This window comes from Bidens hawaiensis, unplaced genomic scaffold, assembly GCF_021521415.1.
Source record: "Bidens hawaiensis isolate Kalapana, Puna unplaced genomic scaffold, B.hawaiensis_p1.1 tig00017162_1, whole genome shotgun sequence".
Classification (NCBI taxonomy): Eukaryota; Viridiplantae; Streptophyta; class Magnoliopsida; order Asterales; family Asteraceae; genus Bidens; species Bidens hawaiensis.
The window spans coordinates 28,016-55,367 of NW_027492597.1; the positions used below are offsets into that span (position 1 = coordinate 28,016).

Below are 27,352 nucleotides of genomic sequence, written 5' to 3' on the forward strand. Positions count from 1 at the left end.
GGCGGGAGCTGGAGGAGGTGTCAAAGTTTACCCTTGACTGCCAAATACCAAGCTTCCTCTTTTTATTTTGTCGGGCGGTACGGACGTTATTTTCTCTTGTTCTTTGCGTGTAGAGGTTTGTGCTCTGGGGAAGATTTCTACCCAGTTGCTTCTCCGTTTCGGCAAAGCGTTTAGCTGCCGTCATGATGGCATCCCACGTGGATGGCATGCCATATTTACCTGTCAACGTGCGGATGAGCTCTGGGTACTCAGCGCCCTGGATGAAAGCGGCGCGAACAAGATCTTCGCTAATAGTGCCCAGACTTAGCTTCTTTGAGTTGAAGCGAGTGATGAAGTCTAGCAAAGATTCGTCTTCCTCACGGTGCAGTTGAGGATCGTCCATTACTCTTCAGTATATTTTCTTTGTTGACTGAAGTGCTGGCTGAACTTGTGCTGGAAGTCTGCCCAATCATAGATGTGGTGTACCGGTAGACGATCAAACCACGCTCTGGCTGCCCCCACGAGCGTCATCTGGAACATGTAACACCATGTGGGTTCCGTCCAATTATTGACGGTTGCCCCGCTATAAATCTGTTCATGTGATCGTCCGGGTCAGATATGCCATCGTAAGTGCCTATGTTGGACATCTGTTTGGCACTCTTTGGAGCGATTGCTTCCGCAATGTCCCTTGCAAATTTGGATGTTCCCGCATTCACAACAGTTGGTCTGAAAGTATTGGAGAAGTCACGTGGGTTTCCCCTCGTGTTCTTTGGTTTGAAGGTTCCCTCGAAATTTCTTCTCGAGTGGAAGTCTGCTTCTTTACGCTTCCTTTTCGCCTTATGACGAGGGTTTGCGTCACTGTCAGATTCTTCCCAATCTTCATCATCCACATACTCGCAATCATTGCTCATGTTGAGCTGTTGTCGAGTGCTTCCGAATTTGTCATTGGCCTGTTGGATTGAACGTAAACGTTCGTCCAACTCGGCTTGAAATTCTTTCTGACGTGCTTCCGCCCAAGCTTTAACTTGATCTAGTGTTTGTCGGGGAAGTCTCGTCTGTTGTTTCCCCAACTGGGTATCAATGAATCCCAGGAGAGGATTGTTTACTGCACTTGCCCCGGCTTGGGTAACCGGGGTAGTGTTCGTAACAATCGTGTATTCACCGGTGTTCCCCCCAGTAGCTGGGGTTGTGGTTACCGGAGTTTCTTGGTTACCCGGTGGCTTTGGCATCGGAGTAACCTTAACCATCTTTCCAGAAGTTTGAAAAAAACTGAGAAAAAGAAGAGTAAGTTCTAGCTTAATGCACGGATGGCGCCAATGAAGAAACACTAAATGACCCCGACAGATTAAGGATTATCTTAAGGTTAAGTAGATGTTTCCCACGAGGGTTAGGTCCGGCAAAGATGGTTATTCTTCTCAACCTGCAAAACAGACACCGTAAGCTCGTCACTGAGAAGGGGGGGGGGGTTCCTCCTTGTGACCACCCTCCGGCGTGAGAATCAGTCTAGGTTGCTCTAAATATAAGTGTATATAAAGAGAAATAGCTAGAGAGAAGATGATGATACCGTTCCAGGGTGTTGGAGTATTTATAGCCGAAGGTAGGTTTCCAAGCAGGTACGGCCAGCTGTATATAATATTCCTTTTCCACCAACTATGGGCTACGTTCGTGCCATGATGGGAGTTGGTGGGTAGGCAGCGGCTGATAGTGACATTTTGTACTGGAGCGTGCTCCTCCTCGTACTATTGTCAGTGAGCTGTCACCCTGTGATTGGTTCATGGGTTGCTTTTGTCAGATCTTGTCTATTTGTCCATACCTTGGTAGGTATAGTACAAAAGATCTTCTAGAAGCGTACGGACTGGCTCTTTTGGGCGGGAATATTCCCGCCCTGCTCATTCCTTCTTCAGGTGACATTACTGAAGTATTAAGAGTTAGTGCCTTATACGTGTAGCCTTACTATTAGTGCGGGTAGCCTTCCTTCTTGGCTTGTACCCACAGCTGCGGGGACAGGCAGGGTACGTACCAAGGGAGGCTTTCCTGCGGGGACAGCTGGCTTACTGCGTGTAAGGTCTTCATCTCTCTGAGCATGGTGGGTCATGCGGATCCAGTTAGTCTTTGCGTAGACGTACCTCTTCAAGGTGAGTCTTGTGGGTCCAACTGGGCTTTGCGGGAACCTACCTCTTCAAGTATTTATTCAACTATTATGTTTATGTTTAACCAAAGAACTTCTAGCCAAGTGATACTGAAGTTTGATAAAAACATGTCATTCTCTATGAGTTTGAGAGTTTAGTCTAATGATAGATTATATAAATTTAGAAGTAGCATTAGTAATTATATATTGTTCTAAGTAAAAATGTTTCTCTAACGTTGTGAAAAAGATCGTTGTATTAGTCTATACTATCAATAGTAAAGATTGTATTTGATATTGTTAAAATTAAGAAGCCACTGAGACTTTGATCAAGCGGTAAAAGGGGATATTTCTTTTGGTGGAAACCCATGTTTGATACCTGGAAGATGTATATAATTTAGGGTAATAATAGAATTGTTTTTAAAAAACAAAATAATAATAATAATAATATATTAAAAAGAACGCAATTTGTTTATATTAAATTAGAAAACCCCTCACTAATTGTGGTACTATGACAGTATGATGTTTTCTGTTTCTAATTGAAAAATATTATAATATTTTAACGGTAATAATTTCATCAAGTCCCCAACTTTTCATTTGATTCTTATATTCTTTGATAACCATTAGTCAAAAAATCTATTTCTAAATAATTACAAATAATTGACTTTTCTTACCTCCCAAATACGAAACAAATAGTAACATTTTTTCCTTTACTTAGAAAACTTTAATAATTGTTTTCACATACAAACTGCAAGCATATGCCACGTATGTAGAGGTGGTATATCAAGTGTAACAACTAACAAGCTTATAAAAAAAATATTTAGCGACAATAACAAATTTCATATATTTACTTATAATAAGCCAATTTAATACTTTTATGACCGCATGTAATTTTTTCTCTTAAAATTGTTTTCATATAAACCTAAGTTTTTAATTGATAAATCAACAAGCAATTTTAATAATAATAGTATATTATTATTCTAAATATATATTTATTTTATTTGACTCTTAAGAGAGCATTATTGACACATCTCAAAAGAGAAAAATCCAGTCATCATCCATGGACTGATGGGCCCATTGCTTGTATTTTGGATGGATTAGCAATCTAAAATAGTTATACTGATCATGCAAGAGAGCCCAATGGGCCATATGAACCTTCTTCTATTCTTTTTCAAGCAAATTCTTTTTGGTTTAAAATAATGCGAACTTGTGTTACAAATATAATTCATTTTCAAATAGTTACAGATTAATTTCAGTATATTACAGATACACGTGACATACATTTGATCATTACATTCTGTTATATGTTAGTTTCGTATGTTGGTTGTATTGGAGCCGAGATTCTATGTGGAAGCAGACTTTTTATCTTCATAGAGGTAAAGTTTGCATGCATCCTATTCTCCCATATCCACCAATAGCTTTCGTTTTTTAGGATTTATTGGATACGGTTGTTGCTGTAGTATTATGTTATGTGTTAGTTTGTAACTTGATTAGATTTCTTATTTCTATATATATGTATTTCATTTTTGATATACAATTTATAAACAAATTAAATACACCACTCTCATACTTTTTATATACATTTTATTCACAACACTTGGCTTTTAAAGTAGTTTTACAAAATGTTGTCGGCACGAAGGCCATCCTATATGTCTTGCTTTAGTAATAGCTAAAATTCAAATAACTTAAGTTGATGATTAAATATAGTAGTATTTTGATATCTTTTACCTAAGAGAATCTAGTCTACATATGTCGATCACACTTATACACATGTACCATGTCTCACCTAGTCATCTCCAAGTGTTCATTTTTTCCTTGCATAATCTCATACATGTCACTACACACTTCATCTTTTTACATTATATAATCCTACTTCATAACACCTATTCACCACAACACACTACCAACAATGGCATCCTAACCATTGTTACTTCTAGCATTCTTCCTTCTCTTCACCACCTGTCTTGCTCGCCAACAAAACCAATGCCATATTCCAAACTTCGAGGCGCTCGAGCCCTTTGAAGTCCTCGAAGCCGAAGGTGGTTCGACTGATATCTGGGACGCTACTAACCAACAGTTCCAGTGTGCTGGTGTCAACTTTATTCGACACCGTATTGACCCCAATGGACTTCTCTTGCCTTCCTACATCAATGCACCCGTCTTGTTCTTCGTCGAAAAAGGTATATATACAACTATACATCTAACAAGTCCCATACAAGTCTTTCATTTCTTGAAGAAATACAAGTAATGTGTTATTGTCTTTTGAGATACATTTACCTTTTGTTTCGATGTAATCACTACTTTTCACAAAATTAACCATTTACAGGTCGTGGTATTCATGGGGTTATATTGCCGGGACTGCACGAAACCTACGAACAACAGTTTGACAGTAGAGAATCGCAGTTTCGGTTTCAGGATCGTCATCAAAAAATAGAAAACTTAAACCAGGGTGATGTGGTTGCCATCCCTACTGGGGCAGCCCACTGGCTTCATAACGATGGCGATACCGAACTTGTTGTCGTCGTCTTTCTCGACACTCAGAACATTGATAACCAGCTTGATCAAAACCTTAGGGTACATAAATGCATAAATACATGATCATGATCACATTATACTATAATGCTCTATAATGCTCCCTCTGTCCCATTAAAAGTGTCCTGTTTGAAAAACACAAATTTCAAAAATTTCAAGGTAGATTTAGATTGAATGATTATTTTTTTTCTTACCAAATGACAATAATGTCATTGAAAATTGGGTTCATCAATATTATTTATCAATATTGTTTATTAATGTTAATTGTGTGTTTAAGGATAAAATTGGAAATTGGCTAATAAATTTTGAAAGGGAACTTTTGTAATAGGACAAATAAAAAAGAAAATACGGACATTTTAACGGGACAGAGTAATGTGACGGAGGGAGTATAATTTAGCTAATTAATTACCAAATTACAGAGATTCTTCCTAGCTGGAAATGCATATACTCAACATCTAATGGAGTTGCCAGAAGGAAAACTTAGTGGCAACATCTTTAGAGGTTTGAGTCCTTGGATCGTAGCGGAAGCATTCAACATCGACACGTTGATGGCTGAGAAGCTTTTCGGACCGAAAGACGAAAGAGGTCACATTGTTTATGCCTTTGATGACCTTCAATTAATCAAACCACAACAACAACAACAACAAGGCGGACAAATCAATGGTCTTGAAGAAAATGTTTGCAGTTTGAAGCTAAAAGAAAACATTGGTAACCCTTCGTATGCGGATTTTGTAAACCCGCTAGCAGGAAGGATTGCGAACCTCAACAGCTTCAAATTCCCGGTTCTAAAGCAACTTAAACTCAGTGCGGAGATAGGTGAACTCTTCCCGAATGCAATTCAATCCCCACACTGGACGATTAACGCACACAATGTTGTTTACATAACCGAGGGAACATTGAGGGTGCAGATAGTGGACAACGAAGGAAACTCGGTTTTCGATAATGTGCTACATCAAGGACAGGTGGTGGTGATCCCGCAGAACTTTGCGGTGATCAAGAAAGCCGGTGAGCAAGGGAGCAGGTGGATTTCTTTCAAGACTAATGATAATGCTCAGATAGCAAACCTTGCGGGTCGTGTGTCGGCGATCAGGAACTTGCCGGTGGATGTGGTGGTGAACTCGTATCAGTTGTCGAGAGAGGATGCTCAACGGCTGAAGTTTAGCCAGAGCGAGGCGGTTTTGTTTACTCCGAGTCCTTTTAGAGGCCAAGAGAGTGCTTCAGCTTAACTGAAAGTGTTTACTTTTTTTTTTTCTCGGTTTGATGAGTAATAAAGGTACAACATTGTTGTATAATAATCTAAGGACTTAAAGGAGTAGTTTCAGTTTGGTTTTGATGGTTTTGGGTTGTAGGGCCTTGATGAAAAATGCACAAACATTAAACAAAAAAAGTTGTCCATAATGCACAAACATGCTGTCAAAAGACCTTTTCCAATACACCAAAAACAATCCAAAATGTCCACAACAACAACTTTTTAACTCCTTGACAAGTAATATTATAACATTTTATATCTAACAACACCCATATCACCCATATGAACTGTTATCTTTTCAAATTCAGTAGCAAAATATGTAGAATATGCAGTAGATTATACATCTTTTATGCAAATCACCAAACCATATATATATATATATATATATATATATATATATATGTATGCACATAAATATAATGAAACCCAATAATCAATTATCTGCTAAGAGACAAATACCGGAAACCAGATAATATATAATTCAGATAACCGCATAGCATACATTAAGCTCTTACTACTCTCGGGTTATTACACAACTCTTTTACGTCTTTTATTCTTAAACTCAGTCACTACATCACTCAAGCCGAAGCCCTCCTCATCTCTTGACCCTGAAAATAACTCGGGTTAAACAAAACTGTCTCCCGCTGGCTAAACTTCAATCAATGAGCCTGCTCTTTAGAAGACTGATACGAGTTCGCCACCACATCCACCAGAAAGCTCCTGATCGCTGAAACACGACCCGCAAGGTTCGCTATCTTAGCATTATCATTGGTCTTGAAACACACCCATCTGCCCCCTTGTTCACCGCCTCTCTTGAGTACTGCAAAGTTCCACGGGATCACAACCAGATGTCCCTCGTGGAGCTCATCGTCGAAAACCAAGTTCCCTTCGTTGTTCACAATCTGCACCCTCAAGCTCCCATCGGTTACGTAGAGAAAACTATGGGTGTTAACCGTCCAGTGTGGGGACTGAATTGCATTCCGATAAAGCTCGCCTCTCTCCGCACTGAGTTGAAGTTGCTTTAGAACCGGGAATTTGAAGCTGTTTAGGTTTGCAATCCTTCTGGATTGAGGGTTTACAAAATTAGCTTGTGCACGGTTATCAATGTTTTCTTTTAGCTTCAACCCATAAATGGTTTCCTTAAGACTGTTGCTTCCACCTTCGTAAAATTCGGGTTGTTGTCGAAACATAAAGTAGTGATTAGAAATGTATATCAAATTGAAAAGTAGTGATTACATCGAAACATAAAGTAAGCGTGCCACAAGCTGCGTAGCTACCCATTTCTGAATTGCAAAATCCAATCTGATTTCAAACTATAAAACGGTCTTCTATAGAAACCACCGTTTTGACAAAAAAAAGTCTAAGTGTTAAAAATTATTGGTTAGAATAGCCATTTAAACAATATGTGGAAAACCGTTCTGACCATAGGGGGCAAAGTTTGAAACTTGTTGGCTAAAAAGGTTGTTCGGCCCATATATATGTGGACGCCCGTTTATGGCTATAGATTGTCAAACTTTAAAATATTTTTTGTCAAAATAGTCATTTAATATCTATCCGGAGGTCTTCTAAAATGGCGTAGGATTAGATGTGAGACGGGTGCATGTATATCTGGCCTTTAGACTTGTTATATATGTGTGTACGGTATACCTTGTTCGATGAATGCCAAGACGGGTGCGTTGAGGTAGGAAGGCAAGAGGAGTCCACCAAGTTGTATCCGGTATCGAAGAAAGGGGACACTAGCACACTAGAGGGTTTTTTAGCACACTATATATCAAAACCATCAACTACCTTAATCCAGAAGCCCTGATCTATTACTAGGCTTCTTAAAAAATTATTATTCTTACCATAACCTTGGACGGTCACCCACTTCGTCCCTACTTTAGGCTGGTCGTGTATACTATTGTATGGAACTGTATAACTTGTATAAAACCCTAGACAATGATGGTATGACACTTCTGCGTCATTGTTGTGTTCGGAAATGCTATGTAGTTCGGTACTTGTACATGTATTGACAAGCTGGTGTCTAGTGATTAGGGAAGCATCCATTTTTTATATTATCCTTAATTAACATCATAAAGATAAAAGACATAGTTGAGTTATTTGCTGCAAGACAAATACCGGAAACTAGATAGTAATATATTTATTTAGATAACTGCATAAACATACATTAAGCTCTTATTATTACTCTCGAGTTATTATACAACTCTTTTACATGTTTTATTATTCTTCCAACTCTCACTTCACTTAAGCAGAAGCCTTCCTCATCTGTTGACCCCAGAAAGAACTTGGGTTGAACAAAACCGTCTCTCGCTGGCTGAACTTGAGCTGATGAGCCTGCTCTTTAGACAGCTGGAACGAGTTTGCCACCACATCCACCGGCAAGCTCCTGATCACGGACACACGACCCGCAAGGTTCGCTATCTTAGCATTATCATTGGTCTTGAAAGACACCCATCTGGCCCCTTGCTCACTGGCTCTCTTGATCACTGCAAAGTTCTGCGGGATCACCACCACCTGTCCCTCGCGGAGCTCATCATCGAAAATTGAGTTTCCTTCGTTGTTCACAATCTGCACCCTCAAGCTACCTTCGGTTACGTAGAGAAGAGTATGGGCGTTAACCGTCCAGTGTGGGGACTGGATTGCATTCGGGTAGAGCTCGCCTCTTTCCGCACTGAGTTGGAGTTCCTTGAGAAGAGGGAATTTGTAGCTGTTGAGGTTTGCAATCCTTCCGGCTTGCGGGTTCACGAAATCTGCGTGGGAAGGGTTGTCAATGTTTTCTTTTACCTTCAAACCGCAGATGGTTTCCTCAAGACCGTTGCTTCCGGTTCTTTGGTAATATTCGGGTTGTTGTCGTGGCTGGATTACTTGAAGGCTTTGTCCAACATTAACAATGTGGCCTCTCTGGTCGTCCTGTCCTTGGAGCTTCTGGGCAGTCTCTAAGTCGACTTTGAACACTTGGACTAGGAACTCCACTGCCAAACCATTGAAGATGTTGCGGTTGAACTGGTACGGTAGCTGGTGCTGTTGCTGGTGATGACCCTGCTGGCTTTGTCCCTGAGGGTTTCCAGCTAGGAAGAATCTCTGAAACGTTATATATTCGCAATATTAGAATCTAATTTATTATTAACTCGTATTGTAATGTTATGTATATTATTTAATTACCCTGTAGTTTGCATCAAGCTGGTTATCATTGTTCTGAGTGTCGAAGAAGACAACCACCACAAGTTCAGTATCACCGTTGTTATGAAGCCAGTGAGCTGCTCCGGTGGGAATGGCAACCAGGTCACCCTGAATCACGTTCTCTACCTTTTGATGACGATCTTGAAACTGAAACTGCTGCTGCGGGCGTCCTCTACGGTCGAATTGTTGCTCCTGAGAGTATTCGTAGGTTTCGGGACATCCAGGCAATATGACCCCATGAATACCCCGACCTGTAAACATCAAATAATTAAAAATTATTGGAAGTTAATCACGAAACGAATTATAAACAATTGATGAGTTAGTTTTGAAAGAAAGTACAAGTTAAAGAGGTATTTGGAAATTAAGAGTTTAATTAAAAAGGATTTAGTTAATAGTTTGAAAGTCTAGAATAACTATCTGCTTATTTAGTTTTTTAATTTTTATTTGGTACGTAAGTGTATCAAATAATTACTATAATAAAAAGAAAGATTCATAGATTATGGTATGAGATCAAATTACGTGTTTTTGGCCTTGATATTCAAGAAAAACCGTTACTTGTTTTCATTCAATAATTTAGAGACTTGATTGGATATGATATATGTGTATACTATATATATACCTCTTTCGACGAAGGACAAGATGGGGACGTTGAGGTAGGAAGGCAAGAAGAGTCCACCAGGCTGAATCCTGTGTCGAACAAAATCGACACCGGCACACTGGAACTGTTGGTTATTGGTGTCCCAGACCTCAGTGAAACCAGCTTCAGCTTGGATAACGTTGTAGGGCTCGAGCGCCTCAATGTTTTGAAGCTGGCACAGGTTTTGTTTCTGTTGCGGTTGCTGGTGTTGTGTCCGGGCAAGACTAAGACTGTAGGCAGTGGTAAGGAAAAGAGAGAAAGCTAAAAGCAAACAAGCTTTGGATGCCATTGTGTTTGTAGTTGAAGTTTGAAGTGAGATGTGATGTGGTGAATGTTGTTGTGAAGTATGGCTTTTATAGTGGAAGATGAGGAAGATGGGAGTGACATGTATGAGGTTACGCCAGGAAAAGATCAACACTTGGGATATGACTAGGTGAGACATGGTACGTGTGTATAAGTGTGCTTGTCTTTCTGCGTGATCAAGATGATGTTCATAAGTATAAATCCAACGGTGATGAACAAGAACCATATGTAGGCTAGGTTCTTTTTGCTCATATTGATATATTTGAATTTTTGTTTTCTTTATTGTTAACACATTTTTCAAACAATCATGGCATGTTTTATCATGTTAACGTACATGATTCGATCAGTATAAACCCTTGAGAGGTATTCATGTAAAATCATGATTCGAACATATGGTTTAGGGTCTAGATCATATGATATATTTCATGTCTTAATTGAATTGTTGATAATAAACTTTGTAACTAACATTACATCTTAAGGTAATAATGTCAAGAATTAATGTAGGTTATTCATGTGCATAACTTAGTTGAATGTAACTATGTCAAACTAGAGGATATGCACATGAGTTGTGGTATTAAAATGTTGCAAGAAGGCAAATGATGAACTTGGCCCATTTGTATTGTTGAGATTGATTTTGGGATTTACGAACTCATGATGTTGTAATGGTTTTTAAGTGGTAATCAAGTTGAGATGATGGTTTTAAGTGTACTTTTAACTTCATATGTTGTGGAAAGATTGATTAAAGAGATGTACGAGTTGCTCGTGATTGAATGGCCAAGTTGGAAAAGGTAAAAATCAAAGCAGGGGTTGCAGGCTTATATTCGGCGTAGCGTAAGCCAGATATGGAGTCATTGGCGTAGCTTTAGTTGGGCCAGGGGTGGCCCCAGCCCCCTCCGTTTTTTCGCTAGATAGCGTAAAGTTATCCTTTTCGGCCGAAATATTTTATACATATTGTAAATTTACCCGTTTTCGACCGAAATTTTGAGCATGGCCCCCTCAAGTTTTTGCTCGGTAGTGTAAACTTATCCACTTTTTGCATGAAAATTTTTATACATAATGTAAATTTATTCGTTTTCGATCGAAATTTTGAGTCTGGCCTCATTTTTTTCTCTCAACGGTGTGAATTTAACCTTTTTCAGCCGAAACTTTTTATACATGGTATAAATTCACTCGTTTCCAACCGAAATTTTAAGCCCGCCCCCCTCTAGTCTAGGAATTTTTTTATACATATTGAGTCCGGCCCACTCAACGTGTATGTCCAACCTTCGCCACTGAATGGAGTACCCTAAGTTGAGGCTATGCAATGACTGCATCTTACGCTGGGTTGTACGCCAATGTAGTTTTTGCACAGTTCATCACAAGTCTTGAACATGTACGTTCATGGTTATATTACTTAGCTTAGGCTAATGATTAGATGCATGTTTGTGTGTGTTCACAGATGGATGACTAAGGGATGATATGAAGATAACAAGAAGGGTTGTTGATGTTGTAGTTAAAGTACCAAATGATAAGTATAAGACATGTTCATTGCAATTATGTCTTTAGATTTGCTTGTACGTTGTTTAACTAATAATATTAATATTAGTCTTAATGTTGTAATACCTTAGGTGAAGATCTAAACATGAATTAACATGAATCCAAAGTTGTTCCTTAAGTGTTGTTTTGTATAAAGTAATATAATGTTATTGTATTTGAAGAGTGTTGATATCTAATTAAGTTGTACAAAATTTAATTACCTCATAGTTAATAAAAGGAAATTATGGGACTAATTATACTTGAACATTACTAGTTGGCACCTTAAATAATTTTATTACTTTACGTAAACTTATTTGATTCATAACAAAATTAGGCTAGTGTTATTATGCTATAGAAGTATTTATCAAAATACCACAGGGTTTATTTTTTTATCTAGTTTGCGATCTTCTCACGGAATAATGACCTAGTTTAGCCGTATTATAATTCAAAATTCGAATACTTCATCAAATTTCCAAAGTTAGGATTATGCATGTAATATATGCAATTATTAATTGATATATTTTTTAGATTATATAAAAATAAAGAATAAAATACTAAAGAATTATAAACCAAATTCAAGAGCCAAAAAACAAAAAGAAACTATTTTCGACTTGGAATCAAAAGAATCTAGCCGGCATATTCCTTAGTGCTCATCACAACCAGATATATATCTGGATTATCATGATCACCATGCATATATACAAAACACACGTGTACCATGTCTCACCTCCATGTGTTGATCTTTTCATGGCATAACCTCTTACATGTCACTTCCTCCTTCACAGTCTCGAATTGTCACAAACATCAATATTGTGTTGCGTAACATAAATTAGTCATTCCATCAAAAAGAATATAACAACTAATTAACTATTCTATACCTCAATTTTCTTAAAAAATTAAAAGTTCTTATGTAACCATTTTAAACCAGGAGTGTACGTACCTACATGTAGAGTATGGGCCAGCCGGAGCCTAAAAAAGAAAATTATAGTGTTATTTATACCTCAAAAATCCTGATCCTACCTATAAAATTTTGGTTATGGCCCCGATCATCCTTTATGAAAAAATTCTTATGTTCTCGCGTCACTAATTAAGATTTCATTTACCCATCAACATTATATTTACCTAAGATGGTGTATACATGTGTGTGACACGTGAGTAGTAATGGAACAAATTTTCAAAATCATATATGAACTGAGCTCCTTTAAGACTGTCCGTAATGGGGCGTTAAACAACATGTTTCACGCTAAAACATGTGACACAATTAACCATTAAATATAGGAGTTAAATGAGGGTTAATAATTTGTGTTTTTTTTAAATCACGCCTTCATATTTTCTGGAAACTACAAACAACCGTTAGAATATTATTATATACAATCCGTATTTTCTTGAAGATAGCCTTATCATAAAGTGGTAACGGCACAACTTATTATCCATTTGCCTTGTATTTCGATGTTGTCGCTACTTTTCAGTTTTATAGCATATACTAATTAGCCCGATATTATCGTTTGAGAATTTATTAGTTATAATCTTTATTTAGTACTTTCATTTTTTTACTTTGCTATCATTATCATAAAACATCATTTTTTAATTCTTTACGAATTTTAATTCTTTACCAACTTATTTTGAAAGAAAATTTGGGAACGATCATCTAAAAAATAGTTTGAAGTGGGATCTTGTCCCGATAACAATACCAAAGCCTACACGGGCATCCAGGAGGTCGAAAACACCGCCATGCTCCGATGAACCCACGAGTCTATCTTCTGACTCTCGAATTAATATTGACTTAAATGAGACCGAGGACAAGTACGAGGAAAAAGAAGAAGAAGAAGAACATGGATTCCAAGATTTACCACGACCTCCCTGTAGGGGGGGGCAACAAAAAGGAACGGCCTCGTCGTCGTTTGGTGTTGATTGCAATGAAAGGTTTCTTGAAATGAATAAAAGGTTAGAAACATTAACCGGCATTGGACAAAAACGTTTAGAGTTAAAGCAAAATACGAGAAGCGGAAAAGAAAGAACGAGTTGAACTAAAAAAGATATTTGGCTATGGATCTTGAAATTTTGTCGAACCCCATTCCTGACATTCCAGGACCGAAACGTGACATCTCCTTGAAATTGCATGATTGAATTAAAAACAATTACGACCTCAATGGTGACAAATGAAATATGTTTTTATCGGTTATGTGCCTTTTTAAATTTTGATGAAATGTTTTATTAAGTTTATACATTTAAAAATTTCTAATGAAGTATTTTATGTTTTTATCAAGTATTTTTAGATTGCAATTTAATACATAAAATAATTAAATAAAAAGATTGTAAAAGTATCTAATTAAGGGGCATGATATGGGCTCGAACCACCCCACCCTTTTTAGCTAAAAATACTCATGTGACATGACATCCACATGGCATAAAATGTCTTTAAAAAACTTCAACCATTACGCATGGTGTCACAATCAATGGAGATGTCATATTAGATCATAATTACAATATTTAGTATTAGATCCGAGACAATTCGTGTAAATATGTTTATTATATAATCCTTATTTATAAAAACCATGGACACAATAGATCGATACAACTTACGACTATACAAGGTATTTAAAAGGCATCATTTAACATGGTCTTCGCATTCGGCACAACACCAATTCTCATCTACAAGCATTTACTGATGCCCACTGGCAGGGAACTTCGAATATCAAGCCTTCTCGAATGTCGACTAGGTTAGTTGCTCGGTGACCATATAGATCCACATGGGGGTTAGCTATCTACATGGGCTCCAATCTTGTCTCCTGGACCGCATGAAATAGAACACAATTTCTTGGTCATCTATAGAAGCCGAATACAAGACACTGGCCATTTTCAAGTAAAAGAAGTAAAAGTTGGATCCCAAATCAAATTGCCAAAACTATCAACTTGTCTTATAAATCTGAATCGGAAAATTTATCCTATAACAATTCCATGTTTTTCTTATATATCTGTGAAGAGTATGAGAGATTTTAAGTGAATAATAAAGTATTCTGTATAAAGGTTTATATATTTTAAAAAGTTTTATTTATTCAAATATACCCAATGACTATATTCCATCCACCAATGGGCAACGGTCCTTTTTTGGGTGAGAGAAAGTGGTCGGCACCACTACAATTGTGTGTAGGGGTGGCGCCCTCTTAATTTCACTACTACAAAATGTTGTTTGGTGTCCGGCCAACTTACATGGCCAAGGGGTGGCGCCCCCTTTACAATCACAACCCATGGTCTTGCTTGTTTGACTTTTTTTCTCCGTCCACCCTTACTATCACCCGAGTTCCATCTCCTTTCCTCCGGGTCTCACTCTCCAACCCAATTTAACCTACTCATTTCGCCCACATCCCTAGCTAGCTCGCACAATAACTCGCAATATTTGTTTTTAAACATTTTCAAATTTTAAGTATATATATCTTTTGTTCATTAGTTTTTTTTTTATTTTTTTATTTCCTTTCAATTATAATTCTCTAAAACTTTTAGGCGCAAGATGCCTTATATCATTAATGTTAATCACCGGTCCAATTATACTAATTATCATGAAAAGCATCACCATTGACCATTCACCATGCATGCATATATGCATGAATACAACCACACTTGTTCACATTTCCCTCTATATCACATCCAAGTGTTGATCTTTTCATGGCATGCATCTCACTCCATTGTTCATCTTCTTTCACTATAAAACCTATTCACCAATCACATTCCACTTCACAATACATATTAACAATGGCATCCAAAGCTTGTTTGCTTCTAGCTTTCTCCCTTTTCTTTGCCACCACCTGCCTTGCCCGCCACCAGAAACAGCAACAAAACCAATGTCAGCTTCAAAACATCGAGCCGGTCCTGTCCTTCGACAATATCAAATCTGAAGCTGGTTTCACCGAGGTCTGGGACACCAATAACCCAGAGCTCCGGTGTGCTGGTGTCGATTTTGTTCGACACACAATTCAGCCTGGTGGCCTCTTCTTGCCTTCATACGTTAGCGCCCCCATCTTGTCCTTCATCGAAAGTGGTATGTATGTATGTATACACATATATAGCATCTCCAATATATAATATAATTAAATTATAATTATAGTACGATCCGGTACAAATGAAATTAACCTGCTAAACATATAAATAACTAGAGTAATTATTATTATTATTATTATTATTATTATTAATTACTTTGTAGTTATGAAATAGAGTAATTACACTAAGAAACTTAAAGTAATAATTACTCTGATTCGAAAATAGGAGTAATAATAACTTAAAAAACTATATTGTAATAATAATTACTCAGTACTAACATAAATTATTTCTACGTGCATTTCTCTGCTAAAAGTTGTTTGTATTTATTTACAGGTCAGGGTATTCAAGGGGTCATATTGCCAGGATGTCCGGAAACCTACATATACTCACCGGAGCAACAGTTCGACCGTAGAGGACACCAGCAGTTCCAGTTTCAGGATCGTCATCAAAAGGTAGAGAACGTAAACCCGGGTGACGTGATTGCCATCCCCGCCGGAGCAGCTCACTGGCTTCATAACAACGGTGATACCGAACTTGTGGTGGTTGTCTTCTTGGACACTCAGAACAATGATAACCAGCTTGATGAAAGATATAGGGTAAATAATGATACATACATCACAATAAGAGTTAATAATAAAGTATTTTAATTCGAATAAATAATGTTACAGAGATTCTTCCTGGCTGGAAACCCTCAAGCACAGACCCAGCCGGAACGTCGCCACCAGCAACAGTACCAGAACAACCGCAACATCTTCAACGCTTTTGATGTCGAGTTCATAGCCCAAGTGTTCAACGTCGACAGAGAGACTGCCGAGAAGCTTCAAGGACAGAACGAACAGAGAGGTCATATTGTTAAAGTTGGACAAGATATTCAAGTAATTAGGCCACGACAACAAGGCGAATTATACCAAGGAAGAGGAAGCAATGGTTTTGAAGAAACCATTTGCAGTTTGAAGGTAAAGGAAAACATTGACAACCCTTCCCATGCTGATTTCGTAAACCCGCAAGCCGGAAGGATTGCAAACCTCAACAGCTTCAAATTCCCTCTTCTCAAGCAACTTCAACTCAGTGTGGAGGGAGGCGAGCTCCATCCGAATGCAACTCAGTCCCCACACTGGACTGTTAACGCCCATAGTCTTCTCTACGTAACCAACGGGAGCTTGTGGGTACAGATTGTGAACAACGAAGGACACTCGATTTTCGATGGTGACATTCCTAAGGGAATGGTGATGGTGATCCCGCAAAACTTCGCAGTGGTCAAGAGAGGCGGTGAAAAAGGGGCCAGATGGGTTTCTTTCAAGACCAATGATAATGCTAAGATAGCGAACCTTGCGGGTCGCGTGTCAGCGATCAGGAGCTTGCCGGTGGATGTGGTGGCTAACTCGTATCAGTTGTCTAGAGAGCAGGCTCATCGACTCAAGTTTAGCCAGCGGGATACGGTTTTGTTTAACCCAAGTTATTTTCAGGGCCAACAGAAGAGGGCTTCGGCTTGAATGAAGTGTTTTAAGATTGTTTTACGGCTTGAAGAATAATAGATGTAAGAGAGTTGTATGATAATCTAAGAGTACTAAGAGCTTAATGTATGCATATGCAATCATCTAAATAAAATATCATCTATCTTTTGGTTAATGTCTTATGTAGCAATAACTCACATCATGGCTATTGTCGCTTGACGGCTGCTGATCTCCCTTCACGGAGGGCGGATGATTAAAATCGATTAAGGATTCTTGAATAGCTCTGATACCAATTCGAGTCAAAAAATCGATAAACACACAATACTTAGATAAACTCACTTTATTATAATCATGGAAAATACAACTTGAAAACCTTCAATTACAATACTCTCATACATAACACCTTGGCGAGAAGATACGACTTGATCAACAAGGAAAGTAAATAAAACCCCTAAGCCAGGCCACCGATGAGTGGAGCCCATACTCAGAAATACGCAAACAAGGTTATTAGGTTTAACTCATCAGATTTCATAAAATGCAGCATTTCACAAGTCAGGATCTCATAAAATGCAGCATTATTATAAATCGAGATCATGTCAAACGCACCGTTTAATGCAACATTTTCATAAGTCGCGATTCTGTAAAATGAAACATTCATAAGGTCGGAATTCCATAAAATGCAGCATTTCATAGGTCTAGGTAATTCTACTAAACAACTCATAATTTAAAAGTAAAACAAAATCTACAAAATACCAACTCTACTTGTCGATAACTATCAAGAACCGGTTACTACGAACAGCATAACTCAACAGTTGATGCTAATCTGAATTCCTGTTTCAGAATTAATAATTTGTTTTGTTGGTTCTTCAAGCGGATTTTACCTTCGCTGATGCTGAAGCAAGGTGAGAGAGTGTCCTGTGTCCCACAAACATCAAGAACATCCCCAAAACTCCCAATGTTTTCAATGTGGGGAAAAGATCAAGCTGCATAAACAAGAAACAAGTATATCACATTAGAGCCAACCTTTTAGCTGTCTACCCGTTACCAAACAAATAGTCTGAGTTGACTCGCTTTTGTATGAATTGGAAACAAACCTTTAACCAGAAAAGCACGTAGAGTCCAAGAACCGCTGCAATGCCACCATGGAATAAGATGGCGAGTGTGGCGGGTACTGTTGAAGTAGGGAATTTCTTCATGTTCACGCCAAGACGTAACAGCTATAAAACAATTGAGAATATTGCAATAAGTACTCAACCCGAACCGTTCCGCCACAAGCTAAAAAAACATTGTTTTAACCAATCCTGTTTTGGCACATTACAGGGTGTTCATGGGTCGGTTTTAAGCTCAAACCGGACCTCAAACCAAAAGTTTAGTTTTTGAGCTTTTGAAAACCGTTTGGTTTCGATATTTCAGTTTTCACTTTTAGGTTCGCTTTTTTTGGTTTTACATTTGGGCTTGAAATTTTTGGGACGAAAAAAAATTGGCCTAAAATGATAAAGTTGGGCCTATATCTTTTTGTTAATTGATGATTAATTAATTTGTATACACGTGGGCCTACAAATAGTTGAGTTACACTATTAATTAACATCTTATAAATTACTTAACATTCGAAATAAAAATGAAAATCTATAAACTTGGTTCTGTTCGGATCAGTTTTTTGGGTTTTAGTCTTTTAGATTTTCGGATTTACCATTTGGGCTTGAAATTTTCGGGTCACAAAAAAAAAAGTTGGCCCAATATAATAAAGTCGGACCTAAATCTTTTTTGTTGATTAATGATTAACTTAATTATATTATACATAAGGACAAAAATATTTGGATTACACTAATTATTAAGTTCTTATAAATTACTTAAAACTCAATTAAAAAAAATCAATACACTTGATTCGGTTCGGTTTTTTTTGGTTTTAAGTTTTAACAACACACAAATCCGAAACCGAACTGACAAATTGGTTTTTAGAAAAAACATAAAATCAACCCGGCGGTATTCGTTTAGGTTTGGTTTTTACGGTCACGGGTCGGTTTTCGGTTGCATGCACACCCCTCGTTACCCAGCCAGCACATTTGTGCCATCTCTAATCATACGTGTAATTTAGTAGGTAGGATGTCAGATAAATACTTACACCGACCAAAAATGCCAAAAACGGAACAAAAACAAGACCCGCAAAAGCATAAGAGAGTTCTTGAGGGGGGCGTTTCTCTTGGGGTCTAAATATGTGAGCTATCTCGGGCTTGGGCCCATGTCTCAAGTCCTTAACGGGTTGTGCTGGCGGGCGGGATGCCTTTTCAGGTGCAGCGGGTAGATCCAACTCAATTTGGCCAAGAGGTTGTAAGAAAGAGTTCTCCTGAGAAACAGAATTCAGCTTAAGTAACAACCAGTAAATGGAAACAAAGATGCGCGCATCACGTACGTGAGGCATGAGGTGTTTATATAATACTTTTTATATTTCTGATATATTCTAATCATCATGTACACAAATTTGAAAGTAAACCTTTGTGTATATAAATAATTATATATATAAATAACCTTTGTGTAGTATGTACAACCTAAAAAGCTATATGTACAACCTAAGGTCCTTAAAAGGAATAAAGCATTTACCATCGCGGCATCACCTACGGTCAACTCCATGTCATATTTCCCAGTGAGATAAAAGAATTTCTCAACAAGTCCCAGAAAATCCTGCAGCAGGTAATGTAGAGTAAGTATAGTGTAAATATTATGCCCAAAGTACGACAAAACATTGTTAAATTTCTAGATAAGATGTTTATAGAGGTAGACAGTTTCAACCCGTTTGCATAGAAACGAGTTGATATGGGTTGTACTCCATCTCTGACGGGTCAAATATATTAAATTAAAAGGATTCAACAAAAAAAGGGTCAAAGAGATCAAGTTAAAAGATTGACCAGTGTTAGCTCAAACAGCTTGCCAGAGTTCCCGACAACAAAAATATGGTCAACTCCAGATTCGTGCTTCAACTTCAACAGTGCCTGTAAGTAAATAACACTTATATAATAAGCATAAAGAAGACAATTAAAGATATAAAAGAATGACTGGGGCTGATTAGAGACCTGGTGAGGTTTGAATGGGTTTTGAAGTGGGGTTGTTAACTGAAAGGATAAACGAAGCTTTTGAAGATGATTTGCTGCCAGTGCCACGTCATTCTTTCCAGGTAAATCAAGCCTAGTTAATTAAATAACCGATATTGAATAAAAAGAATTAGATTATTATTGAAGAACATGATTTTGTTGAATCATGTTCGACGTTAGATACAAACAACTATATTTTAGACAAGCGTGTTTCAAGTGAACATGTACCCAAAAACAACCCATTTTGGCCAGAACCCAGTTTTGTAAACGAGCCGACCCAAGTTGAGCTTGGGCTCGACTCGTTTAGAAATCGAGTCCGGCTAGGCTCGTTTATCTTGATGAGTTGACATGTTGATCTTGAGCTCGGCTCATAAAAAACTCGAACTGGATTGCAGCTCGTAGAGCCAGCTCGTTTAATTATCTTTTTTAAATATTTTTATATTTCTACACAAATTGATGGATATAAAAAGAAAACAAAACATTTATTTTAAAGCCCAACTAAAAAACTACAAAATGTATAATTTTTATATATTAAAATTTGGGTTATACTTTTGTGTTGTAATTTGCATATATATTAAAACTCACGCTTTAACTTAAACGAGCCAATGAGCCAGCAAAATGAGCCTGACGAACGAACCGACACGCCTTGGCTCATTTACAGACCGATATGGCTCACTCAGCTCGGCTCATTTTAGAACAAGCCAACTTCGAGTAGGGTTAACATTTCAAATAAAATAGCATACTTCTGTTGAGCCTCTACACTGTCACCCTCAAGTACTTCAACTTTGGCATTTTCAACTTTAACAACTCCTGTAACATAAATTGGCACCTTTGTTCTTCCACCAGTTACATAAACTTTTTTATGTTCTGGATCTGATAACACAATCTAAAAAACGGAAAATATAATTAAAGGTGATAGATAATTTGTTAGAACGGTAATTTGCTATAAAAACAGAAAATACTAAGTACCTCAAAAGCAAAAACATATTCCCCAACGTCAACATCCGCTGGCAAAGTATCCAAGATATGGACGGCTTCTTTATGGTCAAACTTGAGTTCCTGAAAACGGAAGCAAATTTCAGAACTTAACTTTGCATAAAATGATACATAGGGTTGTAAACGAACCGAACGTTCAGCGAACCGTTCGGCTGGAAGTTCGTTTACGTTTGTTCGTTACATCGTTTAGTACGAACATGAACAAGAAATTACTTTCAATTACGTTCGTTAATGTGTCCGTTTATGTCCATTCATTTACATTCGTTAAGGTTCGTTCTTTTTCATTTAGTCATTAAAAGTTTTTTTTAATATTTTACACACTTTAACTTATTATCCTAACATTTTAACTTTTAATATTTTTATTAGTTTATATCACATTAACTTTTATACTATGTTTATACCTATTATGTCAAAGTAATTTAAATAAAATGTCACATACTTAAATTTATACTTATTTTGGATAACTATGTTTAATACTTGAGTATAAGAACGGAGGGTTTTTTATTTTTAAATTGATATGTGTCCGTTTATAAAATTAACGAACAAACACGAACAAAATCATTCCTTAATGAACGAACGCAAAAAGGAAGTTTTGTTTGGTTATGTGTCCATGCACCATTTGTTTGTCCGATCAACGCTAAACAAACGAACATGAACAAGGTCTTGTTCGGTTCGTTTACATCCCTACTGATACATAACTGCAACATTTATAAAAGAAACTATTTAGAGTAATAATATTAGTAGCTACCTGATTAATGATTGAAGCGTCCTTTGATCCATGGCTGAAAACTTGCATGAGTTTTACTGATAAAGGAGGTGTGTTAGATCCCAGCACAGTGGTCACTTTAACCTGTAAACAAAACAGAGGATAAGCAAGAATCTGGAGCAATAACCTAAAATATAGAATAAAAACTACTCTTTAAAACTATAAGATGAAACAAATAAATCAACATACCTTAAGTTTGTCTTGGCTGGTAATTGAAAGAACACTAGCTGGAAGTGATAAAATGAGAGGAACCAGCACGCTGCACCATAAAGCTTTTTAACATCCAGTAAAACTAATGTGTAGATGTATCCAAGTAAAAGTCAAAATTAGACCGATTTATTTATGAATGAATCAATTCAATGTCTTTTAAGTTTTAACACTAATAGGTCAAATAGTAACGGGTCGGAAGTCCTCTATATTCAAATTAATTGTACAGCTTTTATATTATACACACTATTTATTAAAAATAAATAATAATGAACAAAAATTTTCAGGTCAACCTGACCTGTTTTGACTAGTTACCCAACCCGCGCATGTCAAAGTAAAAAAACAGAAACTTAGCTTAAAAGTTAAAAAGTCAAAAGACTCAGGAGTCCTCTTTATTTCAAATTATTTTATAGCCTTAAATCATATTATCTAAATAAAAAAAATGATGAACAAAGGTTTTTCTGGTAAACCAGACCTGTTTTGACCAGTTACCTAGAAGTGTTCATCGCCTTGGATATCAGTATATTCAGCTTATTCGATATGGTTATACGATTTTTGAATTTTTTTTCTTTTGACCCTAACTGAAAGCCAAACCAATCTGAATTAGAAATGTCTAACCGAATTCAACCGCTTTATTCGGTTTGGTCATCCGATTAAACCAGCTAATATTCGGTTTATTCAATTGAATTCAATAATCGGCTTGGTTATCTAATTAAAACGGTTGTTATTCACTTTATTCGATTAATATCGACAATCAATTCGGTTATCCGAATTTGTCGAACCGAAAACCGAATTCACAATTCGATCGGTTTTTTCCAGTTACGAATACAGTTTGGTGGTCAAACCCACCCATTCAACCACCTCTAGATTTAAAAATAATGGTTCATAAAATAACAGCAATCACAAAACCACTTACCCGTTTTGATCTAAACAAGCTAAAGCATCAACTTGGTGATATAGATCTTTGCCACTGCCCGGGATTCCAATGCCAAGGAAGAATCTTGCCAGACCCAAGATCTTGTCACCCGGTATCTGCAATCAAACAAAGGGATTAAAATCAAATGGTAAAAAATGACTGTAAAAAACAAACAAGACCCGCAGTAAAATAATAACACCGTGTCACACATTTAAACTTCCGGAAACGGAAGCCAAAGATGTCAATCCACAAACAACTGATGAGGTCGCAAAAACAGGACCTTGATGTCCACTTGCATCAACATATTGATCATCAAAGAAATGGGCCCCGTCATCTACAAAAATGTAAAAAAGAAAATAAATAATAGCTAACGAAATAGGATCCTATGTACAAATGTACAATGTACAAGAATTAACTGGTAGAATCACACTGCAAGGCATAAGTATACCACGTAACTATGCCCGCAAGCTGGGCAGGTCCCCGGGTTCGGGTTACAAGTCAAAGCGATTTCGAACGAGTTCTAAGCAAAATGAGTTCAGTCAAAAAGGGTTCTATAATGGAAAGATGAGAGAAACAGGTATTACATAACAATTTCTATCTTATATTCAACATGCAAGCTTCTTGAATGAGCAAAAGACAATGCATGTACTAACCATATTTTTTAATATTGTCGAATTGCTTCACAACATCCTTTTTCAGTGCATCAATCTGCAAAAGTAGATGATAATTAGACCAAAAGGAGAGTCTTTATTCAACGTTTATTCAATAATCAATGATACGATAACTAAACAAGAAAGTTGACCAAAAGACAAACAGTTTAGCATTGTCAAATATTTTAGAACTTATGGCTAGTAGACTTTAGCAAAAGACAACCAGCTACATTCTTTAGAAGTAAATAAACTTGGTATTAACTATCATATAGACCAGAATATGTAATTAAATTACCAGATTGCCATCAATGTCTGAGGACTTCAATGTAATAATGCCAGCAAGTGTTTCAAGTGCAACTCCTGAGTCGAAAGATAATAATCAGTGTCATTAAATAAAACAACCTCTAAAGACTAAGTGACTAACCACAAGTGGCTAACAAGATTAGAAAAGTCAAAAATATGAAAGACGTCCCAATTAGATTTTGAAAGTCAAAAAAATGAAAGACATCCGAATTTGATAAAATCAAGTATCACAGTAACCAAAAGATACCAGTAGACGTGTAATCGGATAACCAAGCGAATGATCGGACACGAACAACTAAACAAACGAGGTTCCTTGTTCATGTCCGTTCGTTCAGAAACTGAACGTGTTCGTTTATGTTTGTTCGTTAAAGTATAAACGAATGGTTCGCCAACGTAAATGAACGCAAATGAACATAAACGAAAGAACAAAACTAAGCATGGGTGAACGATCATAAACGGACGTGAACATCAATTTTTTAGGCTTAAAAGATTAATAAAACTAGACTAAATTGTAATGGTTGATATTTTAGTTTCATAAAATAGACTAAATTGTAATCGTTGATATTTGAAATTTCATAAACTAGACTAAATTGTCATATGCCTAAACAATTTAAATGAATATATATAAGAATCAAACTAAAACTAACGAACGTAGATGAACAGACAGACATATACAAATTTAAATGAACAAATGTTCATTGACATAAATGAACGAATGAAGCATGTGTTCATGTTCGTTCGTTTAACTAAATGTACAAAAATTTGTGTTCATGCTTGTTCGTTTATATAAAAGGACTTCCCGTTGAACAGTTCACTGAACGTTTGGTTCGTATACAGGTGTCTACCAGTCTCATTAGGTGAAAAACGCTTACCGGCCGCATAAGTACTTGACTCAGGATTGTTAGAGCTGTAACACCACTTTCCATCACTTTGTCTGAGATCCTAAAAAGTAATAAAACCACTTGATGTCAACTCACTTAAGATATTTGCTTAGAAATAATAAAAGAAGATTCTAAAAGTGTTTAAAGGGAGAGAATGCTCTAGCCTCTAGGAACTTTCTAGAACATAAAATATAGAAAACCAACCTTTACAGATCGAAAAATTCCTTCGGAATCCACAAGAAACACATCAACTTCAGAAGTTTGATCCTGCATCATTAATTAAAATGAAATTGTGACACACAAAAATACATGAAGAACATACTAAATAAACAAAATCTTGAACTTGCTGTAAATCATCATACCTTGATTAGTACTAAACCTCCTATTGAATAATGGAAATCTAGAAGCGACTTTGCGTCTTTGATGGAATCTTTAAGCCTTGATGCAACACCCTACAAATGTAAAAAGTTATTAATGGCATTTACAACTTTAATTCTGAACAAAAACGTGTAACCAATTACATTTATAACTGTAACTCTGGAAAGAAATGTAATTGAGCTGAACTAACAAGAACAGAGCATGTATGTGTTCGTTCGTTTAACTTTAACCAAACAAATGGTCAAACATAAACAATTAATGAAGTAAACGAACAAGATTTTCTTATTTGTGTTTTTTCGTTAAAAAAATGAAAGTTTTCATGTTTGCTTATGTCCGTTCATTATGACGAACGTAAACGAACAAACATAGATGAACGAGCGTAACTGAGCTAAAACCAATTAAAAGTAAACGTGACCAACAATGTGTGGCGTCTAACAAGTTGTTTAAACTAGACTAAATTGTAATGGGCCTAACAACGAACGAACTTAAACAAATGTAAACTAACAAACATAAATGAACAAACAAGACAAGTGTTCGTGTACGTTCCCTTAACTAAATGAACAAAAGGTGTGTTTTATGACTTTATGTTTGTTCGTTTACTAAACAAATGAGCACAAACTTCCCACCAAACGGTGCACTGAACATTCAATTCGTTCACAATTTAGAAACCTATTTGAAAAGGATATATGCCAGTGATTTTCCCAAAGTATGACTTAGGTAACTTTATTCAAAATAAAAATAGGTGTACCGTTAGAGCTTCTCCACTGATCTTGCATTTTAATACTGAACCAACTCGTAGTGCATGGTACAAATCCTTTGGTGACCCTGAAGAAAGAGCATCCACCACAGTTTTACAAGTGGAATCCTTTAAATCAGGCTTGATTTCTATACCAAGAACCTCAAATGTCCTGAAAGCTTCATATGCTTCTTCCAAGCTGAATCAAAGAAAACCAAATCATATGTCTAGAAAATTATATGAAAAAATAGGACCATTAAATACCAATAAAAGTAGACACTTATTGGTATAACATATAGCCTTTAGTATACTTAATAACTAGATGGCATAGAAGCAATGAGAGAGTTTGTTTCAATATTCAAAAGGAAAATATTTCATCAAACAATATCACATTGCAGGATAGACAGAAGACTATACAAAGGAGAGATATTGCAGAACACTTTTCAGTTTTCACTCAATTACATAATAAGATAAGAAAATAGACAATGCATCAATCAACTAATCAAGCATATGACCAACTAGCCATGCCAATACATAACAAATTGTATACTATTCATCAACCAGCTAAATAATCCCCAAATTTTGTGTCACAACAAAGTATCAATGAAACCTAATCAATTTTCAATCAAATAAATATAAATGACAGATGATTTAACTTATCAAAAATGATAATAATAATAATAATAATAATAACAACATGCAATTAGTCGTTAGGGTTTAGGTAACCTGGAAAATGATCCAGCGTAATGAGAAAACAACTCCAATGCAGCAGATCGATGAGATACAGAGATCGGATTGAATATTGCAGCCGCCTCACAGATCGATGCTACTGCTAGTAATAGTATAACAAATCCTAATTTCGTTGTCATTGCCTGTGAAAAAACAACGAATTGCAAAGTAATTCAACAATGTAATAATAATAATAATAATATGGAGGTGTTTGAGACCCTACGAATTTGATCGCCGGAGAAGTAACGGCAAATGCGACACCACGCCAGTTGAATGATGGGTTTTTGAGTAACACACAGCTACACAAATGAGTGAGAAGACCGTAGAATTTACGTTTCTACCCCTGTCTTGTTTTGTTGGGGAGTGTTGACTATTGAATACCGTTTCGAATCTATTGGTGCGGTTTCGGTACTCGTTACAAAATGCGTATCTCTGTATGGTATTGGTGACGCGCCTATACTGAAAATACTGGTAAGAAATTCTTTAAAAGATGGATACTGAATATTGTATCGAATCTATGGCTACCTGCACCTGAAACCAAATGATCATTCCTATATGTATATGTATGTAATGACTACTTATATTGTTGTTCTTAAATTGTTTTTGACTTTTGTTTTGAGGTATTAAAACCATGGCTTAAAATTTAAATTTATCGACGCGAGCATTGCCACTTTGCTTGTCACTTAGGTGGTGTT

The 27,352-nt window shown here is 36.6% G+C and overlaps 4 protein-coding genes and 1 pseudogene across 5 annotated transcripts; 2 read left to right on the plus strand and 3 right to left on the minus strand.

The window, feature by feature from the left end:
* Positions 1-4,013: 4,013 nt before the first annotated feature.
* On the plus strand, positions 4,014-5,862 carry LOC143553241 (11S globulin seed storage protein G3-like; annotated as a pseudogene). The gene is made up of 3 exons (XR_013138797.1): positions 4,014-4,284; positions 4,431-4,678; positions 5,056-5,862. The product of XR_013138797.1 is annotated as an 11S globulin seed storage protein G3-like (transcript).
* Positions 5,863-6,544: 682 nt separating this feature from the next.
* LOC143553295 (11S globulin seed storage protein G3-like) lies at positions 6,545-7,075 on the minus strand. The gene has a single exon (XM_077043321.1). It carries the CDS (start codon positions 7,073-7,075, stop codon positions 6,545-6,547), a length of 531 nt encoding a protein of 176 aa, XP_076899436.1.
* Positions 7,076-8,115: 1,040 nt separating this feature from the next.
* LOC143553286 (11S globulin seed storage protein G3-like) lies at positions 8,116-10,026 on the minus strand. The gene is made up of 3 exons (XM_077043308.1): positions 9,685-10,026; positions 9,048-9,316; positions 8,116-8,966 (listed from the first exon to the last, which is right to left on the minus strand). The coding sequence occupies exons 1-3, from the start codon at positions 9,989-9,991 to the stop codon at positions 8,130-8,132; spliced, it is 1,413 nt and encodes a 470-aa protein (XP_076899423.1). The 5' UTR covers positions 9,992-10,026; the 3' UTR covers positions 8,116-8,129.
* Positions 10,027-15,056: 5,030 nt separating this feature from the next.
* LOC143553242 (11S globulin seed storage protein G3-like) lies at positions 15,057-17,172 on the plus strand. The gene is made up of 3 exons (XM_077043275.1): positions 15,057-15,556; positions 15,889-16,151; positions 16,224-17,172. Exons 1-3 carry the CDS (start codon positions 15,184-15,186, stop codon positions 17,046-17,048), a joined length of 1,461 nt encoding a protein of 486 aa, XP_076899390.1. The 5' UTR covers positions 15,057-15,183; the 3' UTR covers positions 17,049-17,172.
* Positions 17,173-17,651: 479 nt separating this feature from the next.
* LOC143553287 (dolichyl-diphosphooligosaccharide--protein glycosyltransferase subunit 2-like) lies at positions 17,652-26,889 on the minus strand. Its single transcript, XM_077043309.1, has 20 exons — positions 26,881-26,889; positions 26,655-26,800; positions 25,941-26,127; positions 25,177-25,266; positions 25,019-25,081; positions 24,806-24,875; positions 23,926-23,990; positions 23,634-23,688; positions 23,190-23,314; positions 22,981-23,096; positions 22,047-22,116; positions 21,840-21,941; positions 21,065-21,154; positions 20,839-20,981; positions 20,078-20,189; positions 19,913-19,996; positions 19,608-19,688; positions 19,132-19,353; positions 18,104-18,226; positions 17,652-17,992 (listed from the first exon to the last, which is right to left on the minus strand). Exons 2-20 carry the CDS (start codon positions 26,795-26,797, stop codon positions 17,876-17,878), a joined length of 2,058 nt encoding a protein of 685 aa, XP_076899424.1. The 5' UTR covers positions 26,798-26,800; positions 26,881-26,889; the 3' UTR covers positions 17,652-17,875.
* Positions 26,890-27,352: the final 463 nt, after the last annotated feature.